Source organism: Myodes glareolus, chromosome 9 (assembly GCF_982192425.1).
Source record: "Myodes glareolus chromosome 9, mMyoGla1.1, whole genome shotgun sequence".
In the NCBI taxonomy this organism is placed as follows: domain Eukaryota; kingdom Metazoa; phylum Chordata; class Mammalia; order Rodentia; family Cricetidae; genus Myodes; species Myodes glareolus.
In genome coordinates this window covers 17,349,834-17,366,192 of record NC_142034.1, presented here as the reverse complement: position 1 = coordinate 17,366,192, position 16,359 = coordinate 17,349,834, and the positions used below count along the sequence as shown (strand labels likewise).

Sequence of the window (16,359 nt, the reverse complement as noted above, 5' to 3'; positions counted from 1 at the left end):
TAAAACTATTTTGAAAATAAATATAATGACTTGAATTATCTTTTGGTTTGAATTGTATACACATTTCAATGTGATAGTAATTTTATACTACTCTTGTTATGTTTTTCTTATTATGTTTTTAGCTCAACAAGTCAGGTTGTTGTTTAGAACATCTTTTTAGAGTCATTTAGATGTATAAAGTTAGATTTTATTTCTAGCTTGGTTGTGGGCCAAAGAATCAATTCACAAGAGTCCAACTCAGATATCAGCATCTCAGTCAGAGAATGAACATTTCAGGTACATGCTCAGGCCAGGCGGTGGTGGTGCATGGGCTTTAATCCCAGCTGGTTTACAGTGCTAGTTCCAGGACAGCTTGGGCTGTTACAGAGAGAAACCCTATCACACACACCCAAAGCAGCTACATGCTCAAGAGTGTCAGCATGCCTCACAGATTTCATAAAAAGCATAGTTTATTGTTCATTTCTGAGATTCTGCAAGTCTTTTTGTAGTCCGTTGGAGTGCAGCTTGAAGTTCAGCCTATAGCTGCTCACCGTTTTCCTTCCTTGCTCTGCATCAGGGGATCAGCTGTGTCAGTGCGTGTTCAGGCACACAGTTGTAGTTTCTCTTGTGACCAACATTCTCATGGCACCAGCTTCCTAGGACCCTCTGGCTTTAGGGTGCCTCACCAGACAGTTTGTCTTCTTAGAGCTTCAATCTATGAATTGAAGCTCTTTGGCTTTAGTATTGAAGTGGTTTTTATTAATGGTTAAGTCCTGACTGATAAACCTGACCTAGTATTCATCTCTCAGGAATATTCAAGTAATACATTAGTTTGAACATTTTGGAAGATAGGTTCGTTGCCTGTAGTGTCAACAGTGGTGTGTAATTTTAAATGGGGGTGTGTGTGGTGTTTTGGCATAAATGAAAGTAAAAGAACCCATACCATATAACAACACATTTGTGTAGTCTTGTGCCAGATATAGTATACAACCAGTTCTAAACCTGGACAGTCAGGATTATATAAAACACTTGCAAGGACAGTTGTGTGATGACTGTTTAGTAATGAGTACATGGTATGGGTATGAAGTGGAGGCCCTGCTGTAAGGGGATGGCCAGCTCAAACATTGTTCTTATCAGTGTCCTTAATAGAGAAATGCCACAGTGAACTTTGGCACAGTTGATGCCTGTGTCGAGATTCCAGAGCCTCATCTGCAAGACAGCAAGCACTTCTCTTCCTGTGAGCCGGAGTGAGATGCCGTGATATCTGAGTCTTTGCTGACAGTGGTTTAGATAGTTTAATCTGCTCCTTACTCCACTGGTAAATGCTGGTTTATGTATCTTCAGGTTTTGTACAGTATTAGAATACTGTGAAGGAAACGATCTGGACTTCTACCTGAAACAGCACAAATTAATGTCGGAGAAAGAGGCCCGATCCATTATTATGCAGATTGTGAATGCTTTAAAGTACTTAAATGAAATAAAACCTCCCATCATACACTATGACCTCAAACCAGGTATGCCTAAATTTTAAGAGACATTGTTAATAAACTTGTAAATGTGTTGCGTCAAAGAATTTGACAGGAGCCAAGAAGGATGCTTGAGTAGGTGTGAGAAGAAAGGAGTCCTGGCCGCCCAGTGCTGGGTGTAGGTGGTGGGTGGGTGGGTTGGATTAAATTCTCTGGAGAAACAATGCCTTTGTGTGCTGAACCAGGAAAACTCATGATGTCATTTACAAACAGCTGTTTTTGCAAGTTCCGTTTTGTTTTCCCATTGCTCACACTGTGAAGCAGTTCCTTTGTCTCAGGCCTCCCTGATATGAACACATATGCCTCATTTCCTTAAGTCCCAGCCGTTCTCCATCTTTTTAATTATCATTTAACTTCGTAGTCATCAGGAAAAAGCAAAGAGCTTTTTGTCCCTTATTTTTTGTTATCTTCAGTTGGCGTTTTTTGTTGTTGTTGGTTTTGGTTATGTATGCCTCGGGTAAATGGCTGTCAAGTGGAATGTGAGTATTAAGAACCTAGTTCCCATCGTCTCCTTTAGGTGGGGCTGTGGAAGCCTTGTTCTTTCTGATAACTGTATGTGAAAGCTCACCACTCACTGTCCTCTATGTTGTGTTCTGACATAGTTGACATGTCCGGAAAATCATTTATTGTAAAGTGATTTTGTTTTTGAGATGGCTGCAATCACTGAAGTCACCACATTTTCCTGCCATAGGAGCAGGTGGCGCTGTGGCACCATGTTTCATTCCCAAGTATATTTTTTTTTTGTATCTCCTCCACCCCCACCTTCCTGACATCACTAGTCAAGCTTGCTAGCCCAAAGAGCACATAGAAAGTTCATGTGAAATTTTCCCACCTTTTTTTTTTTTAAACCAAACTATATAAGTGATGATTTTACTTTGGCAAGTCATTTTTCTTTCCAGTGTCCAGAGTTGGTTTTGGCACATTAAACAGGCAATTCTTCGAAAATAGAAGTTTCTGGTAGATACTGAGGATTCTCCCTGTGTCCAGAGTTAGATTTACTTTATGCCAAAGGTTTAGTGTTCACATGTTTCCTTCTTGCGTGTCTTTTTTCTTAATAACGAAGTCTCTGCTTATTCATGAAGGTTTTTTTTTTTTTGTCTTTTTAGGTAATATCCTTTTAGTAAATGGTACAGCGTGTGGAGAAATAAAAATTACAGATTTTGGTCTTTCCAAGATCATGGATGATGATAGCTACAATTCAGTGGATGGCATGGAACTAACATCACAAGGTGCTGGTACTTATTGGTAGGTATCCAGGAGATCTGCCAAGTTGGCTGGTGGGTATGTGGTTCTGTTGGATTGATTCCATGGTGATGATTAATCCTTAATCCTATGTAGTTGGCTAAAACCAAAATACCTTGTCTTTTTTAGCACTTTGACTTTTTGTATTAATTTGTATTATTTTCTTTCTGTTCTTAAACCCTTGAAAAAGCGCTGTGTATTCTGACCTTTGGAGGTGTATGTGTCTTACCCAGTGCTGGTCGTACAAGCCAGTAGAGACTGAGGTTGTTTATGTGTCTAAAAGAATGGCCCTGAATTCTTTACGGTTCAAGTAGAGCCCTCTCCTTGTGTTAATGAAATAAGGCATTTGTTTCTAGGATGAGCAACTGTCAAGTCAAGAATTAAGGAGTTGTGAAAATCAGGATGAGAACAAAAATAAAGTAAATCCACGGTATCCCATAAAATTTCCATTTGAAAAGTGAGCACAGTTTAGCAGAATTGTGTGCTTGTCTGTTAGCCATCTCTCATTCTGAGGTGCTTACACCATAATCTGCTTTAAGTGATTAATTTAGAGGTGTCTCCATAGCACTACAGGAGAGGTAGGTAACATGCCGTTGTAGCCCAGCCAAGAGTCAGTCCTTAAATTAAAACTTTGAAATTCTAGGTTTAAAATAGAAGTTATATTTACAGTGTTTACTCACTGCAGTGGTTATTATGGAGTAGTCTCCTGTCACTAAGCGACACAAAAACTATATACAGTTGGTAGTTTGGGGAAAGAGGTTTGTACCTCTATTATATGAGTTCTGTTAGCGGAAGGTTCCCTGTTCCAGCAGTCATTTTCGAATTAACAACTCAGAATTTTAATATTAATTATAAATGCTCTACCAATAGCTCAAGCTTGTTACTAACTAACTCTTGCATTTTAAGTTAACCCATATTCGTTATTTATGTTCTGCCACATGGCAGTACCTTTATTAGTATGATACATTCATCTCCTGCTCCCTCAGTGTCTGGCTGGCGACTTCAGACTCTACCCTTCTTCTTCCCAGAATTCTCCTAGTCTGACTCTCCTGCCCAGTCTCTCTTTCCTAGCTATTGGCCTGTCAGCTTCTTAATTAAACCAATAACAGCATAATTTGCACAGTGTACAGAAGTATTACTCCACAGGAAAGTTCATTGGAATTCTGAGTTTTATGCTTGTAAGTTTGTTCTTTTTTTAAAAAAAAAAAATTGTCCTCAGTCTGTCTCACATAATCTTTTCCTCACATTTAAATAGCTATTAAAAAATAATAAAATGTGCTGAGTATAGTAATGTGCACTTTAATCCCAGCATTGGGAGATAGAAGCAGATAGATCTCCATGAATATAAGGTCAGCCCATAGTGAGTGTCAGGTTATCCAGGCTACAGATTAAGACCCTGAGACCCTATCTCAAGAAAAAAGGAAAAAAAAAAAAAAAGAGGAAAGCAAAACAGTGATGATGATGTCGCTGTGTCATTGCTATCTGTTACTATTTTTGCTAATCTGTAGAAATTCTGAAATTAAAGTTTCAATAAAAATCATGTAATGCTTTCTCCCAAAGTAGCTTATTAGGTGATGTAGAAAGCCATTACATGGCCATTGAAAATATGGTTACTTGGTTGTTTGAGTGTTCTTTCTACTTTAGTTATATTTGAGTATTTTCTATAACGAAAAGTAAAATAAATGAGCTGGCTGTAGTGGCACACACCTTTAATCCCAGCACTCAAGAGGCAGAGGTAAATGGTTTTCTCTATGAGTTTGAGGCCAGTTTGGTCTACATAATAGTTTCAGGATAGCCAGGGCTATGTAGAAAGACCCTGTTTCAAAACAAAACAAAACAGCAACAATAAAAAAACCCAACAAAACAAAAATTTAATAACTAAGTAAATGAAAGATAGAGCGTTCTGAGACTATTAAGTTTTATCAGTTTCTATAAAGGTTTTGTTTTATATTGGGGTTGGGGATTCTCTGTGCAATAGTCCTGGTTGTCCTGGAACTCGCTTGGTAGACCAAGCTGGTCTCAAACTCAGAGATCCACCTGCCTCTGCCTCCCAAGTGCTGGGATTAAAGGTGTGCGCCACCACTGCCCGGCTCCTTAACTTTTTAAAGTGTATATTGGTAATAATGGTGTCATAATCACCATTATGTTAATATGTTATTCTTTTAGGATGATGACCTAGAGAGATAAAAGTAGCCTGGGGAGCAGGTTTAGAACATTTTAAATAAGACATTGTGGCTTTTAGCTATTCCAGAATTCTACATTAAGATATGTGAGCTGGGGGTTTTGAGAGATGGCATAGTGGTTCAGACTGCTTTCACCGCCAGCTTGAGGACCTGAGTTAGGATTCCAGTGATAGCCAGGTGTGGTGGCACATGCCTGTAATCCCAGCCCTTAAGGCAGAAGCAGTGAGTTTGATGCCAGCCTGGTCTACATAGCCAGTTCTAGGTCAGACAAGGCTACACAGTGAGACCACATCTCGAAGAAGTGTGGGAGGAAGAGTAAGTGATAGAGCAGAACTGTGATAATCAGTTGCCTGTCAGTACACACACACATAGATAGGCTTGTGTGAACACCATACACATATCCCAACACGTGCAAGATAAATGAGTAGGGCGTGGAGGTACATTCCTTTCATTGCACCCCCACCCCCCAGAAAGCTGTGGTAGGAGAATTGAAGCAAGTGTTCAAGGACAGCCTGTGCTACAAAGTGAGACCCTTTCAAACAAAATCAAAAGCGAACAAGAGCTCACATTATACTTTGAGCATCGTCTCTGAGTTCCATTTCTACTGTATGAGGACTGGTGCTGTGATGAGACTGCAGCATGCTTGTTGGCACTGTTTGTTATCATAAGCCTGTCTTCCTCAATCCTCCCAAAGCTCTTGGCAGGAAATGAGAATATTTACTGTTGTATTATTTGTATGGAAAAACTAGTTTATTTCTTCATTTATAGATGGAGAAACTGAATCTGAGTTGATTTACCAAGCATGTACTGTCAAGTTGAAGTACCTTTTACACTCTAATTTTTTTTTTCAAGATAGGGTTTCTCTGTGTAGCCCTGGGTGTCCTGTAGACCAGGCTGACTTCAAATTCAGAGAGATCTGCCTGAGTCTACTGGGTTTAAAGGTGTGTTCTACCACTGCCTGCCTACATTCTTAAAAATCTTAACAAATTACCACTCTGCCCATTGAATGAGCTCACCACCCCTGTTCTTCCCTGACACCTTTCGGGGGGGAAAAAAAAAGAATACATTTCAGTAGTCATTTTTAGAATCAAAGTTATATTTGTTATTTATGCAGAATCATATTTAAGTTGATGTGTACTAAAGAACCAGCAACTGTGAAATCAGAGGTCCAGGAAAGTTTGAGTGCTGTTTGGAAGAGCTGTTCTTAAATTTTTTTCTTTTGTTTACATTTTTTATTTCCTTGCCCATCTCTTTTTCCTTCATAGGCTGTTTTGTTTATTGCATTTTTTAGGGTAGTTTGTTTGTTGTGTGTTTTGCTTTGGCACTGGCAATCCAACCCACAACTCCACAGCCACTGATCTACACCTTCAGCATGTGTTGAGCTATAAGTATTCATTGTGAAATAGTCTAGCTCTGGCTTCCAGATGTCTGCTGTGGAAAAGACAAGCTTGACAGGGATGGTGGATGAGTGAAGAAGGATTTCAGTTTAGATTTTTATACCAGGACCACAGCAGGGACCACGTAAAAGATTTTCCATAGGCTGGGCTTTACTGGCCTGAGTCTGCAGAAACTCATCTATCACAGTGGCTCTCAATCTATGGTCATGACCCTTTCACAGGGGTTGTTTAAGACCATCAGAAACACAGATGTTTATGTTACAATTCATAACAGTAGCAAAATTATAATTATCAAGTAACAACGAAAACAATGTTATGGTTGAGGTCTCCACAACATGAGGAACTGTATTAAAGGGTTGCAGTGTTAAGAAGATTGAGAACCAGTGCTCTAGTATCTTTAGAATTCTGCCTTCCAGTTGAGCTGTGGCTAGGATTCCAAGCATATTTATTTGGTTTCCTAAATGCTCAGAGGTTCTTCTTACCTTCCACACCATACAATTTGTTGTAACCCACTGTCCCCTAGATTCTTCAGAGACCAGTGGTGGGGAGAGAAGGAATTTAGATAAGGGTCTAAGAAGGATTTAGATGTGGCTTTTGCTATACTGATTGTTAGTCTTTCAGCAAGCTATCTCACCCTTAATGTGGAAAAATAAAACATTTTCTGTTAACTTGGACTTTAATATCTCTCTGGATTTTATATTGAATTATTTCTGGTAGAGGTTTCCAAAAGAAGCTGCTCTCAGAGATCTCTAGGTCCTGAATTCATTTGGACTTTAAAACAGATCCAATATTCAGCACCCCAAAAAAATTGATTTTAGAAAAGTCTAAGTATAGGGGGCTAGAGAGATGGCTCAGCAGTTATGAGCACTGACTGTTCTTCCAGAGGTCCTGAGTTTAAGTTCAAGCAACCACATGGTGGCTCACAACCATCTGTAATGAGATCTGGCACCCTCTTCAGGCCTGCAGGCTATATGCAGGCAGAACCCTGAATATGTATTAGATAATTCTTTTTTTTAAAAAAAAAAAAAAAAGAAGAAAAGAAAAGTCTATGTATTGTGGGCTGAGTGGAGTGTGTAGTTCCATGGTAGAACATTTCATTCTATGCGTGAGACCGTTGGTGTAGTCCCCATTTTTAAAACACTATGACAACAAAGTGGTGAATGACACTTGGAGTCGGCACAAGCCAGATAAAGAAAGGGGGGAGTGAGCTAAATGAAACTAGAGAGGATATTTACATCTCCATAAATTGAGAAATAAGCCAGATGGTGGTGGTGCACGCCTTTAATCCCAGCACTTGGAAGGCAGAGGCAGCCTGGTCTACAGAGCTAGTTCCAGGACAGGTTCCAAAGCTACAGAGAACTCTATCTTGAAAAACAAAACAACAACAACAAAAATTGAGAAATAAAATACTTTAATGCCATATGAAGAACCTCCATAGTTCAAGTGTCTTTTTGTTTACTTGTGTATGTATATAGATATATGTATATATTTAAGATTTATTTATTTATTATATATACAGTGTTCTGTCTGCATGAATATCTGCAGGCCAGAAGAGGGCATCTCATTACAGATGGTTGTGAGCCACCATGTGGTTGCTGGGAATTGAACTCAGGACCTTTAGAAGAGCAGGCAATGCTCTTAACCATGGAGTCATGTCTCCAGCCCCTACTTGTATATATTTCTAAGCTGATGGTTGAAACTGGAGTGTTTTATTGTGTGTGTGTGTGTGTGTGTACATATATACATATATATACACAGACAACTGTACATTTTTATGCAATCACATACACTTGGTTTTTTTGTTTTTGTTTTTTGGGTGTCTTTGAGAGACAAGCTCTCTTTCCTCAGCCCCAGCTGTTCTGGTAGTCACTACTCGCAGAGATTCATCTGTGCCTCTTCCTGTGCCATAATTAAAGGCGTGAATCACCATGCCTGCCTAAGTGTTATATTTTTAACAAGGTCCTTTATTTTGCTTTTTTGTGTATGGCTTGAGTTATATATTAATTTTCCTGAGTGTTTTTTATTTCTGTTTTCTCCTAGGTATTTACCACCGGAGTGTTTTGTGGTTGGGAAAGAGCCACCAAAGATCTCAAATAAAGTTGACGTCTGGTCAGTGGGTGTGATCTTCTACCAGTGTCTTTATGGGAGGAAGGTGAGGAGGAAGGCAGTGCAGCAGCCTGTGGCCATGTCCACCCCCTCAGGGTGGATTCTTTTTTGCAGTTAATCATTGGAATCCTGCAAGTGCTGGTTTCAAGAAAATGCAGGGTTCTCAGTAAATGCTTCATGTATAACTAGAAATTCCAGGCGGGAGAGCATCTACTGAATTCTCCCAAGCCATCAGAGGCATGCATGTTGCTGTTCTTAAAAATGAGACATTTTGACTCTGATATGTGTGTGAACTCAGTGTGAAACATGGTGTTTTGGCTTGTTTGTTGGTTGGTTTTTATTTTGAGATGTTTTGCTTTATAGCCGTGGTTGACCTGTATATATATAGTCCAGGCTGACCTCAGAGTCAAGGCAATCCCCCTACCTTAGCCTCTTGAATGCTGAGATTATATCAATATTTGTCTGGAAATCATTTAATAATGTGAACAATCTGCCCAAGATCCATTCTCAAAGTTCTAATAAGATCTGAAACTTGAAAAATTCCTAGATTTTATTTTTAACCACCTCATAAGCTGGTGTGAATAAAAATATACCATGCTCTTGTGCATGCTGTGAAGCCTGGAAGTCCACCTCAGGTCTGTCCTTAGTACAGAAAATCTCTCATTGAACCCAACTCAGTTAGACAAGCTGGCCAGCAAGTTGCATTCTGCTGGTCCAGTCTTTCCTGTGCTAGGAGTCCAGGTACATGCTGCTACAACTGGCTTTTTTGTGTGGGTACTGGGGATCAAACTTAGGTTCTTGTTTTTTATAGTAAGTAAGTACTTTATCTCTCGCCCCAGCCCCCCCCCCATATTTTTTTTGTTTGTTAGTATTGTTTTGTTTTGTTTTGTTGAGACTGGGTCTCACTCTATAGCCCTGGCTAATTTGGAGCTCTCCATGTTTAGATCAAGCTGGCCTCAAATTCACAGAAATTGTCCTATCTCTGCTTCCTGAGTGAGCACTGAGGTTAAAGGAATGAATCACCATATCTGGCAAAGATTAATTTTATTATTTATGTGTGTGTGTCTGAGTACATGAGTGTGTTTGCCCGTGGAGACTGGAAGAGGGTGTCAGATACTCTGCCAGTTTGCTTTCTATTGCTGTGATAAACACCATGACAAGTAAACAATAACAACAAAAATAGCAACAACAGGAGGGGTGCTTGGCTTATGTATCTGATCACAGTCCACCACTGAGAGAAGTCAGGACAGGAATTATGGGGGAGTGCTGCTTACTGGTTTGCACTTCGTGACTGGCTCAACTTGCTTGCTTATATCAGCCAGGAGCACCTTCCCAGGGTGACATTGCCCACAGTGGGGTGGGCCCTTCCATGTCAATCTAGATTCAGGAAAATGCCCCACTGACTTGTCTATACAGACAGTCTGATGGAGGCAATTAAGGTTCCCAGATGATTCCAGCTTGTATTAAGTTGACACAGAACTAACCAGCACAGAAACCTTATGCTAGATTTATGAGAGGTTGTGAGTAGATTGACATAGGCATCGGGAGCCAAACTGGGGTTCTCCACAAGAGAAGATAGTGCTCTTAGCTGCTGAGCCATCTCCCCTTTTGTGTGTGTGCGTGCACACGTGCTGAGAAGGTGGTGTCAGAAAGTATCCCTTGACCAAGTATGGTAGTTCATACCTTTAATTCCAATATTTGGGAGTCTGAGACAGGAAGACATAAAGCAAATGGAGTTTTGTAGCTCCTGTGAACTCCTAATATTTTGATGAGATTTCCAGACCGAACTCTTAACACAGACGACGCCTTCCTCTTGCTGGTTCATTGTCTGCCTCTCCAAAACAAGAAGACTGTGCAGAACTAGTGGAGCATAATTATTTTGTGCACTATCTAAGTGTTGAGTTGTTGCTAATATTATAGGCATTATAGTAAGCTTGAACTTGTTTTTAAAAGTTTATCAGGAACTTGAAGCACAGTTAAAATCCCTAAGTGGTCTCAGCACTTTTTTGTTTGTTTGTTTGTTAGGTTTTGTTTCTTGAGGTGGGATCTTGTTATGTAGTCCAATCTGCCCTAGAGCTCACTGTGTAGCCTTCACAGGCTTTGAAGTCACAGTGATTTTCCTGTGTCAGCTTTCAAAGTGATGAGATTGCAGGTGTGAGTCACCACTCCATCCCTCATACTGGGGGTGAGGAAAATTGTTCTTTTTTTTTTTTTTAGCATTATTTTAGATTTATTTTATTTACTTGAGTGTTTTTCCTGCATGTATGTGTGTGTACTTTCTGAGTTCGGAAGAGGGCATTGAATCCCCAGAAGTTGGAGCTGCAGATATTTGTGAACCTCATTGTGGGTGCTGGGAACAAACCCCAGTCCTTTGCAAGAATAGCCAGTGCTCTCAGTTGCTGCACCATCTCCAGCCTCCCTTGATTTATTTTTAGTGCACCTCTTGGATTGGCTGGCACATAGATAAGTGTAGTCATCTAAGATGTGACTCAGAGTTCAAGAGGCTGCTCATTGGTCTGCTGAATCTTTCTTTGCTGTGTGCTGGGAGGAAAGCTAGAGATAGGAGAGACTGCTTCTAGTTCCTGTTGTGCCTCGGCTTGACCTTTCAGCCTTGGACCTTCCCCATTAAAGTCAAAGGTGAGCGTTGAAGGAGAGCATCCCCAGAGTGTGGAGACTTCTGTAGTGCTGAATTGTGTAACCAGAGGCCAACCTTTGTTTATTTTGTTTTTATTTGATAGCCTTTTGGCCATAACCAGTCCCAGCAAGATATTCTACAAGAAAATACTATTCTTAAAGCTACTGAAGTACAGTTCCCGCCAAAGCCAGTAGTCACACCTGAAGCAAAGGTAAGCTTGATTCATTGGCCAATGGAAATGGCTGGCTGCCAGTGTCAGTTCTTTGGGTGGTAATAACTGAATTGTTAAATGTGAAATTCAGCCATTATTAGGCAGCAGAATGGGAACAGATTACTATTCTTAAGAACAGTGAGAAGAAGATTGCTTATAGTCTGCCCACCTCATCTCCAGGTTTAGTAAAAGGAATTTTCACAAGCAGATTGTAATTCACAATGGCTGTGTGAGATAGGATAGGGAAGGATAGGTAGACTCCAGTAGAGTTACACCTGCAGATGTGTGTAATAGGAAGGATACCCAGTTTCGTGCCTGTCATGGAGGCTGGCCTGTGATGGAAGCTAAGACTTACATAGGAGAAATGAAGTAGGAGTACTAAGGTGGAAAAGGTGATAGCCCCTCTCCATTTTTTATGACATGGTTGGGGTAGATCTCAATGATGAAATGCTATTTGATCAGTAGCTTGAACGATGTGTACGGCAGAGCCATGTTTAGATTTGAGGGAACTGTGTTCTGCAGAGAAGGAAAGAGAATTGTAGAAGGGGGCAGAACCAATGTGAAATGAGGAGAAGCAAGAGGTCATGGTGTGATCATGGCAACTGTGTGGTCCAGTTTTAAGAGCCTGTTCCAGCAGCTCTATAGAGACATCACATTTATTTGATCATGCTACAACCTACGAGAATCTGTTAAAACTCTAGGTTTGTGTATTTTATAGGAAAAGCTCATTTTCAAAGCCAGAAGTTCTTTGTTCATTTCTGGGAATGTCTCTTAGCTTCCAAATACTTCAATCAAGCAGATACCTGTGTCTTCACTTTTGAAAAGCCGGAATTGCTCTTCTACCTTTATATTTTTTTTTAATTAAACGTGGGAAAAGAAAATTACTTTTTTATGTTTTAGGGGTTTTTTTGTAAATAAACCTACTTTTTCTTAATCTATGCTGAAGTCTAAATGCCAGGCCATTTGTTTAGTGGGTAAGCACTCTACCTCTGAGCTCTATCCACAGCTAGATTTTACTTGTTTAAGCAGTCTTAGGTTCAGGTTTGTAACAAAATAGAGCATGAAGAACATAGTTTCCATATGTGTTCTCTCCCTACTCTATAACCTCCCCTGTCAACATGCCATCATCAGGCTAGGGTGTGTGTTGTCATCTGTGAGCCTGCTACACATATCATTATCAGTTTACTATGAAATGCAGACTTTTGATAAATATGATGTTTTAGACTTTAAAACTGATTCATTGGGGCTGAGGATATAACTAAGTTGATAGAGTGCTTGCCGGGCTATGCGCAAAGCCCTGGGTTCCATCCCTTGCACTGCATAAAGCACGTGTAGTTGCGTATACATGTGTAATCCTACCACTCTAGACGTGAAGGCGAGAGGATTAGAAGTTCAGGGTCATCCTTGGCTACATACTGAATTTGAGACCATCACAGGATACAAGATAAAGCAAACAAGTTGATTCATTTAAACAAATTGCATTATAAAATTTGAATAAATTGACTTCTCTGATCTAAAAATAGGAAGCCAAAAAAGACTTAAAAGTCTTTTGATAAGAGTCTTCTGACCGGGTGGGAAGGGAGCTTCCATTTTGCTAGTGTGGTTGAAGTCAAATCATGTCTGTAATATTCAACAAACACCAGTACTGGCATTGGCCCTTGTCTTTTCTGCTCTGCCTGATGAATTTGGGAAGGCTATAAACCTTTTCTGAGGGGGTGTTTGTTCTGTCTAGCAGTGGTATGGGTCCCTCAGGTTCCTACCGGTGTACCAGGATTATTTCCTTCAGTCTTTTGTATGAAATTTCCTTTTATAGGCATTTATCCGGCGATGCTTGGCCTATCGAAAGGAAGACCGTATCGATGTCCAGCAGCTGGCCTGTGACCCCTACTTGTTGCCTCACATTCGAAAGTCAGTCTCTACAAGTAGCCCGGCTGGAGCTGCTATTGCATCAACCTCTGGGGCATCCAATAACAGTTCTTCGAATTGAGACCAACTCCAAGGCCACAAACTGTTCAGCACACAAAGTGGACACATGGCATCAGCAGTGGGTTTGGAACATAGTGAATCCGAATGGATCTCATGAAACCTGTACCAGGTGCTTTTATTTCTTGCTTTTTTCCCATCCATAGAGCATGACAGCATCGATTCTCATTGAGGAGAAGCCTTGGGTAGCTCTGGCCAGGCCTCATAGGAGAAGGCCCTGCCCGAGGTTCCGGCGTCAACGGTCACTGTGTGTGGCTGCTCTGAGTGAGGAAAAATTAAAAAGAAAAAACTGGTTCCATGTACTGTGAACTTGAAAACATGCAGACTCAGGGGGTTCCCTGACACAATGCTTCAGATGAAGAATGTGGACTTGAAGACACAGACTGGGCTAGTCCAGAGTCTATATTTAAACTTGCTCTTTTCTTTTAATAAAGTTTAGGTGACATCTCCTGAAAAGCTTGTAGCACAGAGGCTCAGCTGGGGATGGTGTTTGACTTTGGAGGAAAAAAGTTGCTATTGCCCATTAAAGGCACTAGAGTTAGTGTTCTATCCCTAAATAATTTCAATTTTTAAAAAACATGCAGCTTCCCTCGCCCCCTTTTTTATTTTTGAAAGATTACATTTGGTCATAAAGTGAAACCCGTATTAGCAAGTACGTGGCAATGTTCATTCCAGTCAGAAGCGGCTCCCTCCATCTGGTCTCCCACTGGGGAGGGCTTCCCTCAACTCCTCGGGAGAGATGGAGTGGGGGCTCTGAGATGCCGGGGCTTTGCCATCGACAAAGTGAAGGGAGAAGACTGCAGCTGGAGACTCTCTAAGTTTTCAGATATTTCTTCAATTGAACACTTGACGGTTGTCCCTTTTAATTTATTTGAAGTGCTATTTTTTTAAATAAAGGTTCATCTGTCCATGCAGTCAGTCCTCCTGGATTCTCTGAGTATAGGGACTATCGAAACTGCTTCTAGAGATAGACAGAAGGCCTGGGGGTGGGGGTGCAGCTCCTGCCCTAGTCCGTGCTCACTCACAGGGTGGGCTGCATTTCTTGTTAACCATGTATTAGCTTGACCAGCCACGTGAGCTTTCCCCCTCTTAGGTCTTTGGGGGAGAAAACAGCCTCTCCCAGACATTTGAATTCGGTGAATATGCGCTGGTGTGTGTATCTGTGAGATGTATGCGCTTCTAACTCACTTTGGTAGATTCATCTAGTGGAATTTAAAAAAAAAAATAGAAAACATCTCAAGGAATATAGGTATTTCAGCTATGAACTTTCCTCTGGAGCTTTTTTTTTTTCTTTTTTCTTTCTGAGATGTGTGATCAGCTGAAGATTAAGCTGAAATGGGAGCCGTCTGGCCCCACTGTGCCCTTGGAACAACAGAGCACTCTGCAGGAGAGGGTTGGAGGCCAGGGCCTGCACATGTGGTAGCCAGCTTGGAATGTTACTGACATGTGGCAAGAGGGCCAGCCAGAAATACTTAAAGATGCAGAGTTCAGAGCAGGGGCGGGGAGTCAGGGAGGGCAGAGAGCTGTTAAGCAATTCATGATTCTAGTGCTCTGTACATGTGAAAATGCACCGAGAACACATTCGCTAAGACCCTTGTGTGTTTTGTAGACCTGCCCCACTTTCCTCAGTATCAAGTGATCTTAAAGGAAGGCTGAACCTTCCAAACCAAAGGAAATTTATAGGCAGGTCTTGTCACATGGCATTTTGAAGAAAAAGTTAGCTCCTGAGGCTTTGATGTCCCCAGCTTTTAAGACAACTATTTTTTTTTATTGAAATACAAATTTTGTGTGTACCCCTCACCCGACCAAACGCTAGGACTGAAGCCCAAGGCCTTATATATGGCCAGGCAAGCAAACACTCTACAGCTAAACTGCTAGCCTCCTCTGCCCGGTGACTGTCTTCAGGTAGCTAAGCAGAGTGCTCAGCAGTGATGGGATAGTGTCCACGCGTATGAAGAGAGGCTGAAGCAGAAGCCATTTCAGCTAACTCAAAGGAACTCGGTTTGTACCTTTTACCCTTCATCTAGTGATTCTGCAGGTTTTAATGTTTGACTTGGTTTGGGAAAAAGGATGCTGTTTCTTTAGGTCTTCCCTCACTTCCTGCCCCATTTTCTATGCTCTTATCAGTGTGTGCCAGGGCTTGCTTTATGGTCTGCCTCTCCTCTCATCCTGAAGAAGAGTACCCTCTCTCTTTGCTGTGGTTCAGTCTGTCTCCTGGCTGGCCTGACTTGAGTCTGGGCACACAGGGATCTTCCCACTGCCTGGAGCAGCCCCAGAGGACATACACAAACTGACCTCTTCACTTGAAGTAGCAGGCAAAGAGGGCTTCTCTAATGTGAGTTTCACCTTCTCTAAACTTTAGTCCTTTATTGCCACAGTGTTGATTTACTGTCTCCAGCACATCCATCCTTTTAACATCGAGATGTAACTGTCATCTACAAGTATGCTGGGCTGAACTCGTGACTGTCCCAGGACACGTGTGGCCCATGGCAGGACTCTCCTGCATACAGTGACCAAAAAAAGTACTAATTTATGGCCAGGCAGTGGTGATGCATGGTCTTTAATTCCAGCACTCAGGAGACAGAGGCAGGTAGATATTTGTGAGTTTGATGACAGCCTGGTCTACAGAATGAGTTCCGGGACAGCCAGGACTATACACAGAGAAACCCTGTCTAAAACAACAACAACAATAAAAGTACTAATTTATAGTTTATAATTAAGTTTATACTGTTTATCCATACTGTTTTTGGCTTTTCCCAATAAAGGATATAGATTAAAAATAAATTATAATAAGTGAATTTTAGGGTGATAAGAAAAAACTGACTCCTACAAATTGTCCTCTGACCTCCACATACCTACCTTGGTACTACCATAACCCACACACAAATAAATAAATGTAATTTTTTAAAGAAATTAATTCCCAGCCTCTTGGTTTCGTTCAGATTCTCCAGCTTCACACAGGACCCTCTCTTATTATCAGGGGGATAGCCCTGGGAATCTTGATAGCTGGTAGGGTTCCCACGGGTCCTACAGGTGTATTAGGAATGTGTTGATTCATGTACTGTGTATTGTTCTTTTTAAAAAATAATATGATGAT

General features: G+C 41.0%; 1 protein-coding gene across 5 annotated transcripts in view; it reads left to right on the top strand.

Moving 5' to 3' along the window:
• Tlk2 (tousled like kinase 2) overlaps window positions 1-14,180 on the top strand; it is a 103,661-nt gene extending 89,481 nt beyond the window's left edge. For all 5 annotated transcript variants that reach the window (XM_085695926.2, XM_048445950.3, XM_048445949.3 and 2 more), the window contains 5 exons: window positions 1,324-1,493; window positions 2,612-2,750; window positions 8,368-8,479; window positions 11,172-11,279; window positions 13,093-14,180. In XM_085695926.2, coding sequence (XP_085552052.1) covers window positions 1,324-1,493; window positions 2,612-2,750; window positions 8,368-8,479; window positions 11,172-11,279; window positions 13,093-13,266 — 703 coding nt within the window. In that variant the 3' untranslated portion in view covers window positions 13,267-14,180. The remainder of the gene's footprint in view (window positions 1-1,323; window positions 1,494-2,611; window positions 2,751-8,367; window positions 8,480-11,171; window positions 11,280-13,092) is intronic.
• Window positions 14,181-16,359: the final 2,179 nt, after the last annotated feature.